This window comes from Carassius auratus, chromosome 18 (genome assembly GCF_003368295.1).
Source record: "Carassius auratus strain Wakin chromosome 18, ASM336829v1, whole genome shotgun sequence".
Lineage (NCBI taxonomy): Eukaryota > Metazoa > Chordata > Actinopteri > Cypriniformes > Cyprinidae > Carassius > Carassius auratus.
This window is the reverse complement of record NC_039260.1, coordinates 18655284-18670387: the sequence shown is the minus strand read 5'-3', so window position 1 is coordinate 18670387 and position 15104 is coordinate 18655284. Positions and strand designations below refer to the sequence as shown.

The 15104-nt window shown below is 36.3% G+C and overlaps 1 protein-coding gene across 3 annotated transcripts; it reads left to right on the top strand.

Moving 5' to 3' along the window:
- The first annotated feature begins 1006 nt into the window (after window positions 1-1006).
- LOC113118598 (uncharacterized) lies at window positions 1007-14551 on the top strand. 3 transcript variants are annotated; one of them, XM_026287893.1, is made up of 11 exons: window positions 1007-1211; window positions 1316-1500; window positions 2422-2574; window positions 4815-4963; window positions 5606-5746; window positions 7475-7593; window positions 7931-7999; window positions 11117-11273; window positions 13572-13678; window positions 13783-13898; window positions 13986-14551. In XM_026287893.1, coding segments are annotated over exons 1-11 (1212 nt in total). In that variant the 5' UTR covers window positions 1007-1210; the 3' UTR covers window positions 14001-14551. The 3 variants fall into 3 exon arrangements, with proteins under 3 accessions (XP_026143678.1, XP_026143679.1, XP_026143680.1); XM_026287894.1 differs by having other exon boundaries at window positions 1007-1223; XM_026287895.1 differs by having other exon boundaries at window positions 1044-1049.
- The last annotated feature ends 553 nt before the right edge of the window (window positions 14552-15104 follow it).

Here is a 15104-nt window from a genome sequence, read left to right as displayed (position 1 = left end):
TTTGTTCTGGCTGAGGGACAACCAGTCTAATACTACAAGTATATAACTCATTTTAAATGCATTTAAAGGTATTAAACATGAGCTCTTTTCTGTTGTTTGGCTTCAGGTGGAGGCCCAGAAGAGACCTCTTTCATATCAAGGATCTCCCTTGATTTTCGTGGTATCTGTGGTTATGGTTTCAGTAAAACTGTAGATACATAAAATGCCACTTATGGCATTGATTTAAAATGGACACATGACATGTTTTCCTCTGCATTTGCAGAAGCAGGTTTCAAAAAGGTGAAGTTGTGGGGACATTCAAAAACGCCTAACGCGAAAAATGCTTAACGTGGTTTAATGTACCAATACAGTGATATTAACAGACCAAACTCACTAAACATCATACTAATAATCTACAAAAAAATCAGATGAGCCCTGAATATGAATGCAACTCATTTAATAACACGTTAAGCCTTTTCCTCCCATAGAAAACCATCATAAGGCTTAACGTGTTATTAAATGAGTTGCATTCATATTCAGGGCTCATCTGATTTTTTATAAATAGTATACTTTATTAGTATAATGTTTAGTGAGTTTGGTCTGTTATATAACTGTAGATTAAGCCATGTTAAGCGCTTTCTTATGATGGTTTTGTATGGGAAAAGGCTTAACATGTTATTAAACGTGTTGAGATCATATTCAGGGCTCATCTTATTTTTTGTAGATAGTATACTTTATTAGTATGATTTTTAGTGAGTTTGGTCTGATAATCACTGTCTTAGTACATTAAAGCGTTTTTCACGTTAAGTGTTTTAGAATTGTGCAATGTTGTGTCTGGCATAGCCAGATGTTATCATTTTTTAAAGTCTGTTATACAACACTGACACCCCATAAATTCACCAGATTTCGTTACAAAATAAACACATTCGAGGAATTAGTTCACCCCCCCAAAAAAAGAAAATTCACTCAATATTTATTCAGACACAACTCCAATTTTTACCTCAGTCAAACGTAAGAAGACATGCTGACAACCTATATGCTATTTTCTTTTACGTTTCACAGACTCGAGGGTAGGCTAAATGATGACAATTTAAATATAACGTGATAACAGAAATGGTATAAACACAGAACATGAACTGTATCGACGGAGGGAGGATCTGTTTGCCTTTGGTGTTACTACGACAACAGACATAGTGCTCTGTCTGGAGAACGCTGACACGTTCCAGAACAAAGTTGATAACAAAGTTTATAAGTTTTCAGTGCACTGCATTCAATTCGTTAGATAAACTCTAACGTCAACACATCAACTGTTACTAATTAATTATTTTCCGTAAAGTGTTTAGTATCGTAATGCGAAAGACGCAGTCTGCAGTGTCGAGCGCCGCCGGTGATGAAGTGCTGCAGCTCCGCGCGCTCTGGAGAAGATACGAGCATCACTGCACGCGGACTAACAGCTGTCCCAGTGCACTGCTCAGGCAGGACATCCTTCACCAAATCGACAGACGCGAGCCCCTCAGAAAGGTAACTTGTCTAATGAAGTCGACTGGAAACGGAAAAGTTATTCAGGAACTAAAATTGTTAATGAACGGTTAGCTTGGATTTTCAAGATTACTCAAGTAAGTTAGGCCTATGTAGAGACACTAAAAGGAAAAGTTGACGGGAAAACGTAGTAGGCTACTACTTTATTCTGTCATGGCGTTCAAAGCTCGCAAGCTTTTCTTCATGTAGTACGTAACACAAAATATATTTTGAGGTATGTGAAGCTGCTTTTGTTCACGTAATGACAGTCAAATATACTTTGTCCATGTTAAGAAAGTGCTTCAAACCTTTCAAATGTGAAATGAATCCATTTATATTCTGTTATGTTTTGTAAAGCAGCTATATATAAAATAGGCCTGTAACTGCAAATATGATGAGCCAAAATATGACACAAGACGCCAAATACAAATAGGAGGCTACTTCCCCAAATGTGCCTTTTAAATTTTTCAGAACGTTAATTGACTTCATTTAAACAAGTTTCTTACAGAAAGTGTTTTAAAATAGATTTTTGAAAACAATGGGCAGCAATATTATTTTCTAATTTCCATAAACATAAAGAGTAAAATGTTAATTGGATAAATATCATGTAATATCTTTAGAATTTTAAGTGAGTCTTCCTAAAGCCATGAAGTGTAGGATGAAGAAATTCAAATGTAAGTCTTTATTCACTTTTAAATCAAAGTGTTGACCACCTAATGACTTTTGAAACATCATGACGTTTAGTCACATGATCTGCAGGAACCAATGGGATTTCTCTAAATATTTAGCCCCTTGTGGTGAAATGGACATGTGCATTGACAGATTTAATGAAACTCTGTTTTAATTAATGTTCTGTTAAAGTGTCTACTGCATGCATCTCCTTCTCTCTCACTGCCTCTGTCTGTCCCTCTCCCTCCGCTGTAGATAATGCTGTCATTTCCAGATTGTGGGCCTTCAGACTCAGTTCTACCCAGCCTTCAGCCTCTGTTAATGGCTATACGAGATGAGCGTTACACACATGCACAAGAATTCCACATCTGGAGTCTGTCTCTCAAGCAAAAAGATATAGTTGAGCTGGTGAGCACCGATTCCACTTTACTGTATATCCTAGTTTTGTGATTGGCATTTATGGAAATCATCTAGTCTCAGGATGCTTGCTCCAGAGCACACGGGAGAGAGAAAGAGTACACCAGGGCAGCCAAGTCTGCTGCAATACAACCCAAACCTTTCTGTGCAGCAAAAAAAAAAAAAAAAAAGGATTATTTCAGCAGTTAATGGTAATGAGGCATAACTGTTAACATTTAATCTTAACACCAGATCAGTTTAGCTTTTGGAAAGAGTTCTGCATTACACAACAATTTCAGGTTCCAGATTTTTTTCTCTTTCTGTCATCTCATCATTTTGTTGCAAAACATTTTGTATTTACATGATAAATGCACCTGCTTTCTCTTTCTCCCTTTCCATAATTCACATTCTTTTTTGTGTGTGCATTTCCACATCATTTTACATAATAAACAATGTCTAAAAAACATTAATCTGTATATCTTTTAGGGTCAATTTCATGATACTTTATTGCAGGGTCAGAAATGAACTTTTCCATTAAGTGACAATATTTGCATTCTGGAATTGATTTCTTGATTAAAGGTTTTTCAATACTGGTCTGTTTTTTCAACAACAACCGCAATACCTCTGAGGCTTTGTGGGTTATCACAAGAGATTTACTCAGCAACTGCCAAAATTGTTATTATTTTTCCAGCACTATAAGACTTGTAACTTCTATAGGAACATGAGAGAAACCAGAAAGAAGACATCACATGATAAACAATATTTTATTTTGTTTAAAACTGATATATACATTATGTAGGCCTATAAGCAACCATTTGAAGCCAACTTGCAGCGTCTTACCATTTTTCAGCCTTGTTTTGAGCCAATGGGGTCTTTGAGTGCCAAGACCCTCAATCTGAAAATAGCCTTGCAGGTTACAGATGAACTCTGCTCCTGTCCTGTAGATTTTAATGTGGAACTTGGAACTTGAAGACTTCGTTCAAATTGTTTAAGTGTTCGATTTTAGTTGGAGAACACTGGACCTCATATTTGAATTTCAACTGTAGATGTAGATATTTCTATGTACATCACTTGAATTTGCGCTGATAATATCATCACTGTATAACTGTCGAAAAGCACATGCTTCTGCTTGTAATATGTTATGGCTACTGACACACTTTTATTATCCTGTGGTCCACACCCGTTTTTATTCCCTTCCAGGGGCAACATGTTCACACTTCAGCTCACAAAATCGGAAAAATCTGTCCAATTAAAGGGTGAGATTTACTTCCAAAACAGCTTTGATGCTGTGAAAATCACTGCCATATGCCAATGACCTGCAGACAATGAATGTAAGGAAAACAATATGGTGGAAAAAGCATCCAATTGAAGTTCTTCACCTATAACATATACATTTTGCACACACACAGATTTATATGTGCCGGTCAGATGGTTATAATATAGAGCCTGGGAGTTCTATAAGAGGTCCTCATTTTTTAAGATGTTGATGATATTCTGGAAATGTTTTTTTTTTTTCTACAGTAGATCATCACTAATCTATGGTATTGCGTTCGAGGAGAGCTTCATATAGGCTACAATAGATACATTCATGTAATTATTATTTTTCTTACAGTTAGAAAGCAACTACACACAGCTGTTTTGTCAAGAACTGCAGCTTGGAACTCTATGTATTTATTTCATTAAGCTAGCCAGTCTTTCAATTGCTTAACATTGACTGAGTGCACAAATCAGCCTAAAATCTCTATGACTGATGGAAATTGTGCTATTATATGGTCTTACTGTTGTGTGCATAAGAAACAGTTGTATTACTAAAAGAAGTGTGAAGAAGTGTAGAAAAGTGTAGAAAAAGTAAGTGTCTGCATGTGCAAAACTCAGCACATTGTTGTAATGTAAATGCAGGTGACTTTGTACAAAATAATAGAAAATGTTAAAATAAAGCAATATTCACAGGGCTTATTGCTTTTATAAAACAGTTATTCCAAAAAAAAAAAAGCGCGATGATATTAATTAAAACAGTATTCTTCCACCAACCAATGTAGTTCCTCAGAAACAGTTGTGGTTTACAACAAAGTGAACAGAAACACAGGTGTATGTTTGTAGAGTAATTTACAACAGCTTTGAATGTGGCTCAGCCAATCAGAATCAAGGACCGGAACTATCCGCTTTATAATCCATGATTGTAAATTCACCACATAAGATGCATTTCACCAATCCAGCTGTATGATTTAATGCACATGTATTTGTTCTGACAGTGTCTTCTTTTGGAGAAGAAGGGGAGGACAGTTTATCCCTTTAAATCACTGGAGCTACTTGATTGCAAACTAACTGAAGGGTCTCTGGCAAGACTGGGCAAGGCTGCAGCCGTCAGCTACCTCACCACTCTCTGCCTGGACTACACCCGGTGAGTGTGAACGTCCTCAGATGCACTGTGAATTCCTGAAAGCTTAAGAAATTGCACAATGCTGTGCATGTGCAGTCATCACTGTTATTGATATGACCAACACAATCTTCAGAATTGGCTGCAGGACGTGGTTTGCACTTAACTGGTTTGCGGAAAAAAAGCATCAATGCGTCCACTGAACTATAATCAAAAAAGCTGTTACTGTGAATTACACAGTCTCATAGTTAAGCACAAACTCACTATACACTGCGTTAACATTTTGTTTACCACAAGCATTCCAGTTTGTCAACGCAAAGTGTACAGTATATTGGGTATTACACTGTCTACATTTCAACATCTAGAAAATGAAATGGATGGTGGATGTAACAATGCTCTTTAAAAAAACACGGTGATACAATCTCATAATTTATTTATTTTTTTAAACTGCTAAAATCCTGGCAATCAAAATGACATTACTTTTTATTAGGTGCCGTTTCATACAGAACACATTTTTGCATTTAAATGCATTGGTTTTCTATTGGTTCCTTGTTGTGCTCACGTCACATTTTTTGTGTGTTGCTTTTTTTCAGTAGTTTCAACATATATTTTTTGAAAGGTTTAATAATGGCCTTTATGTTCTCTCTGTCTGTCTTTCTCTCTCAGCGTGGATCTGGAAGGGTTGAAAGGTTTGCTGAGTGGAGGTTTGGGGGCCAGTCGAATATCCTCCCTGAGTTTGTGTTACTGTGGTTTGGGTTCATGGAGCGGAACTCTGCTAGCTTCACTCCTCACCAACAGTTCTGTGAGGTACAGACTGTTATGACCACTGATGCTTACGTTTCCCATGAATCTCTGTGACTCATGGGATCCATCAGCTTCTGCAGAAACATTTCATCACATATTAATACATGAATGTGAGCTTCAGCTGATGACTGCTTACAGCTGAGAGCTGACGACGTCTTACTGGGTTTCATGAGTGGACATGAGTTACAGGGCCACTCTTATGTGGAACTAAAGCAATAGATCATCCACACACTTTCAGTTTCCACCACTCGACTCTGTCTGAGACAGATTGTCGGCACATACAGTCCCAAGGATTCCTAGAAATGCATCAGTCGTGCCATATCAGTTGCTCCACCTCTAAAGATTAAGTTCATTAAATGTAGTGTTGAGTGTAGGCCTTTCTGTGATGGGAAAGTTAAGAGAGACAGGAAACAACAGAAGACGAAAGAGGAGAATGGGAGCTGGAAAAGGTTATGTGAGCGTTCAGGACCAGGCCAATTAAATAGATCGTGTGAGTTGAGTCCAGCCTAATTTACAGTGAACACCAGCGCTAATGTGGTTCAGGAGCTGCCAAGACTAATATATGAATTACTGTGGTGATACTTCACAGTCAAGCCAGCCATTCAGATATGATAAAACTCGTAATGCAATTCCTTTATAGCAGTGGTTCCAAAAATATCCTTGGTTTTTACAAGGAGACCAGAGAACTGAAATATATGACCCATAAAGGAAAACTGAAGGATTTGTGTGCAAATCTATTCGTGCTCATATATTAACTTTGTAGGCTATATTAGGGCATCTTCCTGCCATCTCACTCCTGTACTGGGCGTAAACAGTCAAACTGTATAAGGCAGCCACTTGAGTGGGACTTGCACTTACATTTTGGAATGCTGGAGGTACCCTGGGATCTGAAGTTGTCCTCAAGTGAGGGGGAATATGTCTCTGAGACTTATAGAATAACTCTATCTGGGGAATTCATGGGGTGCGCATTTGCTAAAAAAAGCGTAAATTCGAGGGAAAATGTTTCAGTTGGACCAGTAACTTTTTAGCATATTTTCTATTAAAAAGGAAGTGTATTTCAAGTTAGTCAACAGAGTATCTCAGCAGGGAGTTGAATCGATACAGACAACACTTCACCACCATGTTTGCATAGCTGGTAATGTCTGTGTGCATGATTATCATTACTGCTCACTGGCCTGTTGTAGGCTGGCCTCTAGCCAGGAGAGATTTTTTTGGGGGGGGTTTTGAAGTTTGCTTGATATCATGCTGGAATGTCAGATGGAAAAAAAAAAGTTATCTAGGCAGGGCTTAAATCCTACATGTCATGTTGTCACACAATAAGTGGCATAATGGAGCACTCAAGTAACGTCTCAATGAGGTGTTCAGTACCATGGCAGGAAGGAATTATTTCCATCCACGCAGTCCATTACATTAAAGCATGTGGATCATCTAACTGTGTCCACATTGTGCTGCAGTACTCCAAGAAGAACAGTCCCAGTGAGGACAAAAAGGCTATGAAATGAGTGTGAAGTTAATATTTTCAGGCACCCAGAAATGTTGAAGTCATCCCAAAGCACAAGGCCATCCTGGGTGCACTTTTCTGAGAACCAGCTGCTTGTAAATCAGTTTCATAAGATTCACAATACCATAATGCCAATAAAAGTGCAGGTTCAATAAAAATGCACTTTATAAAGGTTAAAGTGAAGCTCTTTTCAGATGCAAACCCATTCATTGTTCATTCCACATCTTTAGGGAGCTGTACCTCAATGGCAATGAGCTGCAGTGTGGGGGTGCCGCAGAACTGCTGAAACCTGTGGCCGAAAACAACCAAAAACTGGCAGAAATCCAAAACAGGACCACATCCATCACAGGTGTGTATATGAGTTTGTCTGCTCTCACCTAATTCATTCTATCAGTAGTAAGACTGCTGAATTAATTGTGCCTCAGGGACTTGTTTTATCCTAAAATGTTAAGATAAGACGTCTCTCTTAAGGCTTTTCTGTTTTTCTAAACCTAATGCAACCTCAGAGTTCTGTATGGTATACAGTTGTGTATGAGTGGGATACATTCGTGCAGTGTGTAATGTTATGGAATGGAATGTGTTAAGAGACTAAATTATTAGATTGATCATCTCCTCATACTTTTTCCAACACTTGCCGGGAGACATAAAAGGGTGCAATGTAACCCTGTAGCATTTCTTTCTTTAAGATGAAACAGAGTTGATCTCCCAAAGGAGCAATACCACATCTTCCAGACAAAAGAAAGCAAAGAGCAAAGGTACCACTCATTTTCTGAACTACTGAGTGCACATGCATATTTACACAGTTATTACTATAATCACTAGGAGCTCTTATGGGCTCTTGGTTTTTCCTCTTGTTAAACACACTTGCACAAAACCTCCCTTGAAATCACCTGAGCAAATATACTTGCTTAGGACTCCTATTACAGCACCTTGACAACACAGCACATCCACAGAGACAATGTCACATGTACAGAGCCATTGTGTGTGTGTGTGTGTGTGTGTGTGCATATTTGTTACAGTTAAAAGATTCAGATCATCAGACAATTTTTTATATTACACAAAAATAATGCAAGTAAATACAAAATGCGTTTTTTAAACGATTTCATTTATTAGGGGAAAAAACATATCCAAACCTACCTGGCCCTACGTGAAAAATGAATTGCCCCCTCCTGTTAAATCATGAAAGAACTGTGATTAACCACATTATATTAGAAAGCTGAGTTCAGTTACACTCAGACCTGATTACTGCCAGACCTGTTGAATCAAGAAATCACAGAAAAAGAACCTGTCTGAAAAAGTGAAGCATGCTTAAAGAGCAAGACATCATGCCGCGATCTAAAGAAGTTCAAGAACAGATGAGAAACTAAATGTATCATATATCAGTCACTGACATGTATCAGTCTGGAAAGGGCTATAAAGCCATTTCTAAGGCTTTGGGACTCAAGAGCCATTATTGAGTAAGAGCCATTATCCACAAATGGAGAAAACTTGGAACAGTGGTGAACCTTCCCAGAAGTGGTCGGCCTACCAAAATTACTCCAAGAGCACAACGACGACTCATCCAGGAGGTCATAAAAGAACTCAGAACAACATCTAATGAACTGCAGGCCTCACTTGCCTCAGTTAAGGTCAGAGTTCATGCTTCAAACAATAAGAAAGAGACTTGGGGAAAACTGCATCCATGGGAGAGTTCGAAGCCAAAATCCATTGCTGATCAAAAATAACACAACGTCTCAACTCGCATCTGAACAACTTGCCATAATTGATGGAACCATGAATTCTGCAATCTCTCAGAAAATCCTGAAGGAGAATGTCTGGCCATCCGTTTGTGACCTCAAGCTCAAGCGCACTTGAGTTTTGCAGCAGGACAGTGATCCCAAACACACCAGCAAATCCACCTCTGAATGGCTCAAGAAAAACAAAATTAAGATTTTGGAGTGGCCAAGTGAAAAGTCCGGACTTAAATCTGATTGAGATGCTGTGGCATGACTTTAAACAGCCCATTCATGCTCAAAAACCTTCTAGTGTGGCTAAATGAAAACAATTCTGGTCAAACTTCCTCCACAGCGATGTGAACAGTCAGTTATTCGATTCAGGGGGCAATTACTTTTTCACTTAGTGTAATGGAGGTTTGGACCTCTTTTTTCCCCTTAATAAATGCAATTCATATTTCAAAACTGCCTTTTGTATTTTCGCAAAGAGGGTTCACAGCCCATTTAGGGTTTGTGAGATGAAGAGAAGCTAATAAATAACTGAATCAAATGTAGCATTTAAATGAACAAATGAGGCTGCTTAATCAATTGAAATAAACCTGATTCACGATTATCAATTCAAAAGCTGCGACTTAATGAAAAAGTACATAGTTGTTTCAGCTGCACTGCATATCAGAGTATAGAGCACTTTGTTCATTTACAATATTATTTTTTTGGCCAAGTCATCCAAGTGAAAAATTAATATACTAAAATGTATTTAAAATATATATTTTTTTCATGTTAAGTATACCAAAAATTGGAACAACTAATTTTATACATAATGCACTTTAATTGTGTGGAAGTAATGCTGAAATCCAACTAAAGATATACTGAATTATATTTGATTGTGTTAAAGTGGAACTATTGCAAGTAAACTTTAAGTGCACTTTAAATATCTTTTATTTGATGATATTATTCAAAGATTAAACAATAATCAACATTAAAACGCATCTCAGGCTTAATATTGGGAAATGTGCATTGTGCACAAGTAGCACTCCAAATAAAGTTTAATGATAATTTTTATATCAGTAAGTCTCAAGTGATATGTCAATAAATATGTAGATTTATGAAATAAATGTGTTTTAAATATATAGCTTTTCTACTAATGTGTGCTGACTTATTATTATTATTATTATTATTATTATTATTTTAATGATCAGTTTAGTTGCATGTCATGGGACCATTAACCAACATTAGAGAATTACTTCAAGTAAATAACTTATTTCTCCAGGGCTTGACTGCTAAAATTATTTTTCCATAATGAAATTAATCCATAATGTAATTAAATTTGTAACATTATTCGACAGATTTAATTTATTTCGTAAAATAACTTTTAAACTAAGTTTACTATTAAAATGTATTTATATTTAGAATTATTACTATTTAGAATTACTATTTAACATTTTTGATTTCCAACAGAATATCACAATAGGGAAAAAGATTACTGCAACTTTTGACTTTAAAAATGAAGAGAAAAGAAACAGAAGTATGTACAATAAATGTGTGGACAGAAATATTAAATATTAAATAAAGGTCTTGAAGCTCATTTTCTATGTCAGCTTCACAGTTCACACACATTCCTACACAAATAACACATACTGAATGTGCTCACACACCTGCATTGATCATGTTCTCTTAAAACCAGTTCACACTGCACCAACAAACATCAACAGATAATGTTTGTCAGGTTTTGTTGGCTCACCCCATCCATGTCTGTTGGCAAGGGTCAGTGCTTGTTTTTGCAGTTGAGCATGCTGTTTGGCGGGACTTTGGAATGTTTGAGAAGTGAATTATTGCACTCAGTCAGCTGTCAGCGTTGATCTGCGTTTGTTGGTGCGGTGTGAATTGGACTATGGGATGCCACAACTGAACTGTCCCATTACTCTATAGGCCAATTGGAGAAATCAGGGAGTGATCTCTTTCTGCCACTGTGTGTGTTTTAATTTATAGGCCTCTCCTAATTATTTAAAATGGTTTCCCAGTTTAATATGATCTTGTTTTTTATGTGCTGTTATCACAAAAATTAATTCCATCCATTGATGAATGGGAGAAGGCAGTGAGTCTTGTCTTTTTAATAGATGCTAGGGTTATTCTCAGCTGTGAATGTCATGTTGTGGTTAGGGAAGAAGACAAAGAAGAAAAGAGAAAAAAACAAGAGCGGCCATGGCGCCGCAGGAGGCCCGTGGCTAGAGAAGCTGCACTTGTGTGATAATTCCATTGATGGCTCAGGAAACGAGGGACCAAATCAACTGAATCACTTCCTGCAGATCCTTTGCATGTAAGTGTCATCTCCTCAGTACATGACTGAATATATATTGTAAAGAAGAAAAAGAAGTGGGCTTGTAGTGTACTTAAAATGATATTGTATAGACTTAAAAACTGTATTTGCAGATAATATAATATCAATAACATAACAGTCCGTTTAAGTTAAAGAGAACACTTCCATAACTACGTTTCATAACATACTTATGTCGTGTGTCTTATCTTATGTCATGCTTTCAAGAATTACACTTATTTTGATGTACTGTACTAAAGCACATGTAAGGTCCTTGAATTATAATTTTAACTGTAATGTTTTAAACAATATTCATTTTAAAGTTAATATATTTTAAATGTACTACATTTAAACTTCTTTATTAAAAATATGCAATTAAATATATATTTAAATACATGATATAAAGCATTAAAGTATATTTTTAAGTTTACCATAAATGATTGTCAGTACATTTGGAGAAATGTATTATTAAATTACATATCAAGGTATACTTAAGACATACTGAAGTGGGTCAAAAAAACACTGTAAAGTTCAGGATTTAATATAAATTGAAAAAGGGGAAGGGATTGACTCACTGATGCAATTAAACAGTTTAAGCATGAGGCTTAATTTATAAAAAAAATCAGCATGGCAGCATCAAGGCACAGCTGAGAGTAAATGGAGGTCAAACTAAATCTAACTCTAAGTCATTCAAGTCTATTTGTCAACAGTCCCATTATGTTAATGCCCATAATTCTTAAAACAATTATTTAAAATGTACTTTAAAGTAGGGCCCAGCTGATGATTTTTTGGGGGGGCCAATACCGATATTAGGGTGTAAAAAGAAAGGCTGATACCGATATATCGGTAACAGGCTCATATCGGCCGATAATATCAGCAAAACTATATATTGCTCAGGCTGTACTTCAAAGTAAAACTCAGAATTTGACATTATTACAAAGTGCACTTAAGTGGTCTTCTCTGACATTCATTTCATATTATCTAAATGTAAAAATACTTTTAAGGTTTGAGGTACACTACAGGTGCACTTTTTAGAAGAACGTGCTGTGAGATTTAGCTGCGTCTGTTCTGTTTAGCAATAAATCGTCTTTTGCTTCCTATAAGTCTACACTGTCTTCACATCATATTTAACGCACAGAGGTCAGATTTAAAATAATGGTTGACCTAGTTATTAGAAAGTAAGACATTTCAGTCAAGAACTTCTGCTTTCGTTTTTTGTGTACATATGATTTATTTTCGGTCAGATTGCTGATCCCATAGCAGCACTTAATTCTACATTTACTGTAGGAAGTTTTCTAGACAGACACTGACATGCGTAATATGTTATATAATAACTATGATTGTAGTAGCTATTAAAAAAATAAAGCATTTCCCTTCTCTCTTTCAACAAGCCCAATAAAAAAATGACTGTTTTAGTGAACTGAAAAGTTTCTAAGTGGTCTTATATAAGGCAATTCTTGCATCACTAAAAAAAAATTTCCCCTCAGGTCAGTGAACAGACTTTTGGCATTGCCATTACAGCAGCAAAACACAGCCTAGTTCTGTTTTACGCAAGCATCGGCAATACATGTTTATTTCTGCATCCATATGAACAGATTGCAGCATTCACTGCTGTGTAGAAGAAGCAGCATTGCAAATAAAGTTTTATGCATTGCATAAAGTCAAAATACATGAGGTGACATACAATTATTTCGTTTCTGTTCAGTGAATCTGACTGAATCCAAATAATATAAGTCGTTAGTGTTGTAAAGTAATTTAGATATAAATGTGGTTCCCTTTCTCATATATATTAGACAACTTTCCCCTCTCTCAATTTATCATTATGACCATTTCATATAGGAAATAATCAATTTCATCACACCAGAGGAAATCAGCATGAATGCACAATAGGAAGCTGCTGTTGTAGTTATGCTGCTAATTTTGCTTTTTGCCAGAGAGGAAGTGGAAAATGATCATGAACAATTAAACTATCATTGTTTTTTGGCGCAAAACACCTTTGGCTAACGTGTAAACCAGAAACTGATTTATTTGGCAACGCACTGAATATTTTTTAATTAACAATGATTAAAATACACTCTGTCAGCATTCACGATCAAAACCATGTACAGCTGTTCCTGTTTCTCTGTATGTTTGTGTTAATCGTTTTGTTAAATGGTAGATTTAAGATTGGATTAGCTACACTGAGTAAATATTTTAGCACATGTCTGAACTGTTGATCCCGATTCATCAAGTGATGCTCTTCGAGAAAATATCAAATGTTCGCACAGTCTCATTATACTGTTTCTATAAATATCTTTCAAGTGTTGTGAAGTTCTCCAGTTGCCTGACCGAACTGGATCTCGGTGAGAATCACATTGGAGAAGATGGTGCAAAAGTGTTTTTAGAGGCCCTGAGAGAGAGACAAGCAAGTATGGGTTTATAGAAAGATGGAAATACAACATTAATAAGGCAGCAGTGTCCCACTTTTTTTGGTAAAGGGAGTTTTTAAATATTTTTTCCATCTTTTCGACAGCTAAACTATCTCCAATAAAAATCCAGGTTTCAACACGCATGTCCACAGAAACATTCAGTGCCATTTTGAAAAGTGCAAAGGAGCTTAAATCTGGGAAAAAGAGAAGAAAGACTAAGGTGCAGTATAAGATTTTCTCTTACAAATGAACTAATTTCTCTGTCTGCCACAATGCTAATAACTCTCTTATTTTATCATTTATAAAGGGAAAAAATAAGTAGACCATCTGAAGGATATCGAAGGAAATTGCTGACAGACACAAGAATGTTTTTCCACGCTATTTCTCCATGTTTTTAAGAATCATCTTCTTTTTATGTGGTCTGAATTGAATTGGACAACATCCGTGCATCAAATGTGACCGCACAGCAGACTCCCAGATTGTGAACCACTTATTTGTTAGCGGTGCACTGGCATGGGGTTCGGGAACAGATCTTATTTTATGTTGCTCCACTGGGAGATTGAAATAGCAGAAGGATGTTTGTTCTTAAGTGCTTCTTTCTTTTTCTTGTCCCTTCATCAAGTACATATTTGCTACCAGAATGTTATAACAGTTTAATACATGCAATGTTTATATTTTTATAATAATGTGAACGACAGAGTTAGCATTTATTCACGTGTTTCTGTGAGCACTACATGTTGATTGAATAGCAGACTAGATATATCTTCTGTTAAATTTGGTTTTGTCTCCACCCTGTGGCCAAGAATGATAATGCACTGTTTCGCGTTGTTTTCTATGGATTTACGTTTTACTTCTGTCTCTGTAGTGGAACATCACAAAATAACGTGCATAAAAAACATTCAATTTGACTGCACAATTTCACTTGTATAATAAGGAATGCCTGATTGTATAAGGTACTGTATCCGGTATTCATAAATGGCAGATATTCCCAAAGAAAGAATGAGCTCTCTTTGACCCTCATCTTGTGTTCTGTTTATTTTTACCTGTCCTAACTGAAAGAAAACAAGTTGGCAAAATGTATATGCAAAATATTTCTGTTCAAGTTGACAAGATGATATATGAAGATATAGCATTATTAAGCGGTTTTCGGTAGGCCAGTCATTTTTGACCGGGAATATCACAAGAAGTGATGTACAACAACAAGAAGCTTGATAAACAGTAGCCTACTATTTTTATCTTATTTAATATTGCCAGAATTATCCACAAATAATGCTTTTTAACTAAAAAATTAGCTCAGATCAATCAATCAGCTCCAAAAGGAAATATTAAACCGGTCCTAACTGACCCTGAAAGAAAACAAGTTGATGATCAAAATAAATGAAAGAGTATTGTTTTGTCCTCCGCCGCGAGGAGGCGCTGTGATTGA

What these genes read in the sequence shown, in the direction of transcription:
- LOC113118598 (XM_026287893.1), top strand. An exon ending in CAGGACCACATCCATCACAG is followed by an intron (nt 7,594 to 7,930) that starts GTGTGTATATGA and finishes TCTTTCTTTAAG; the next exon opens with ATGAAACAGAGTTGATCTCC. An exon ending in CCTGAGAGAGAGACAAGCAA is followed by an intron (nt 13,679 to 13,782) that starts GTATGGGTTTAT and finishes TCTTTTCGACAG; the next exon opens with CTAAACTATCTCCAATAAAA.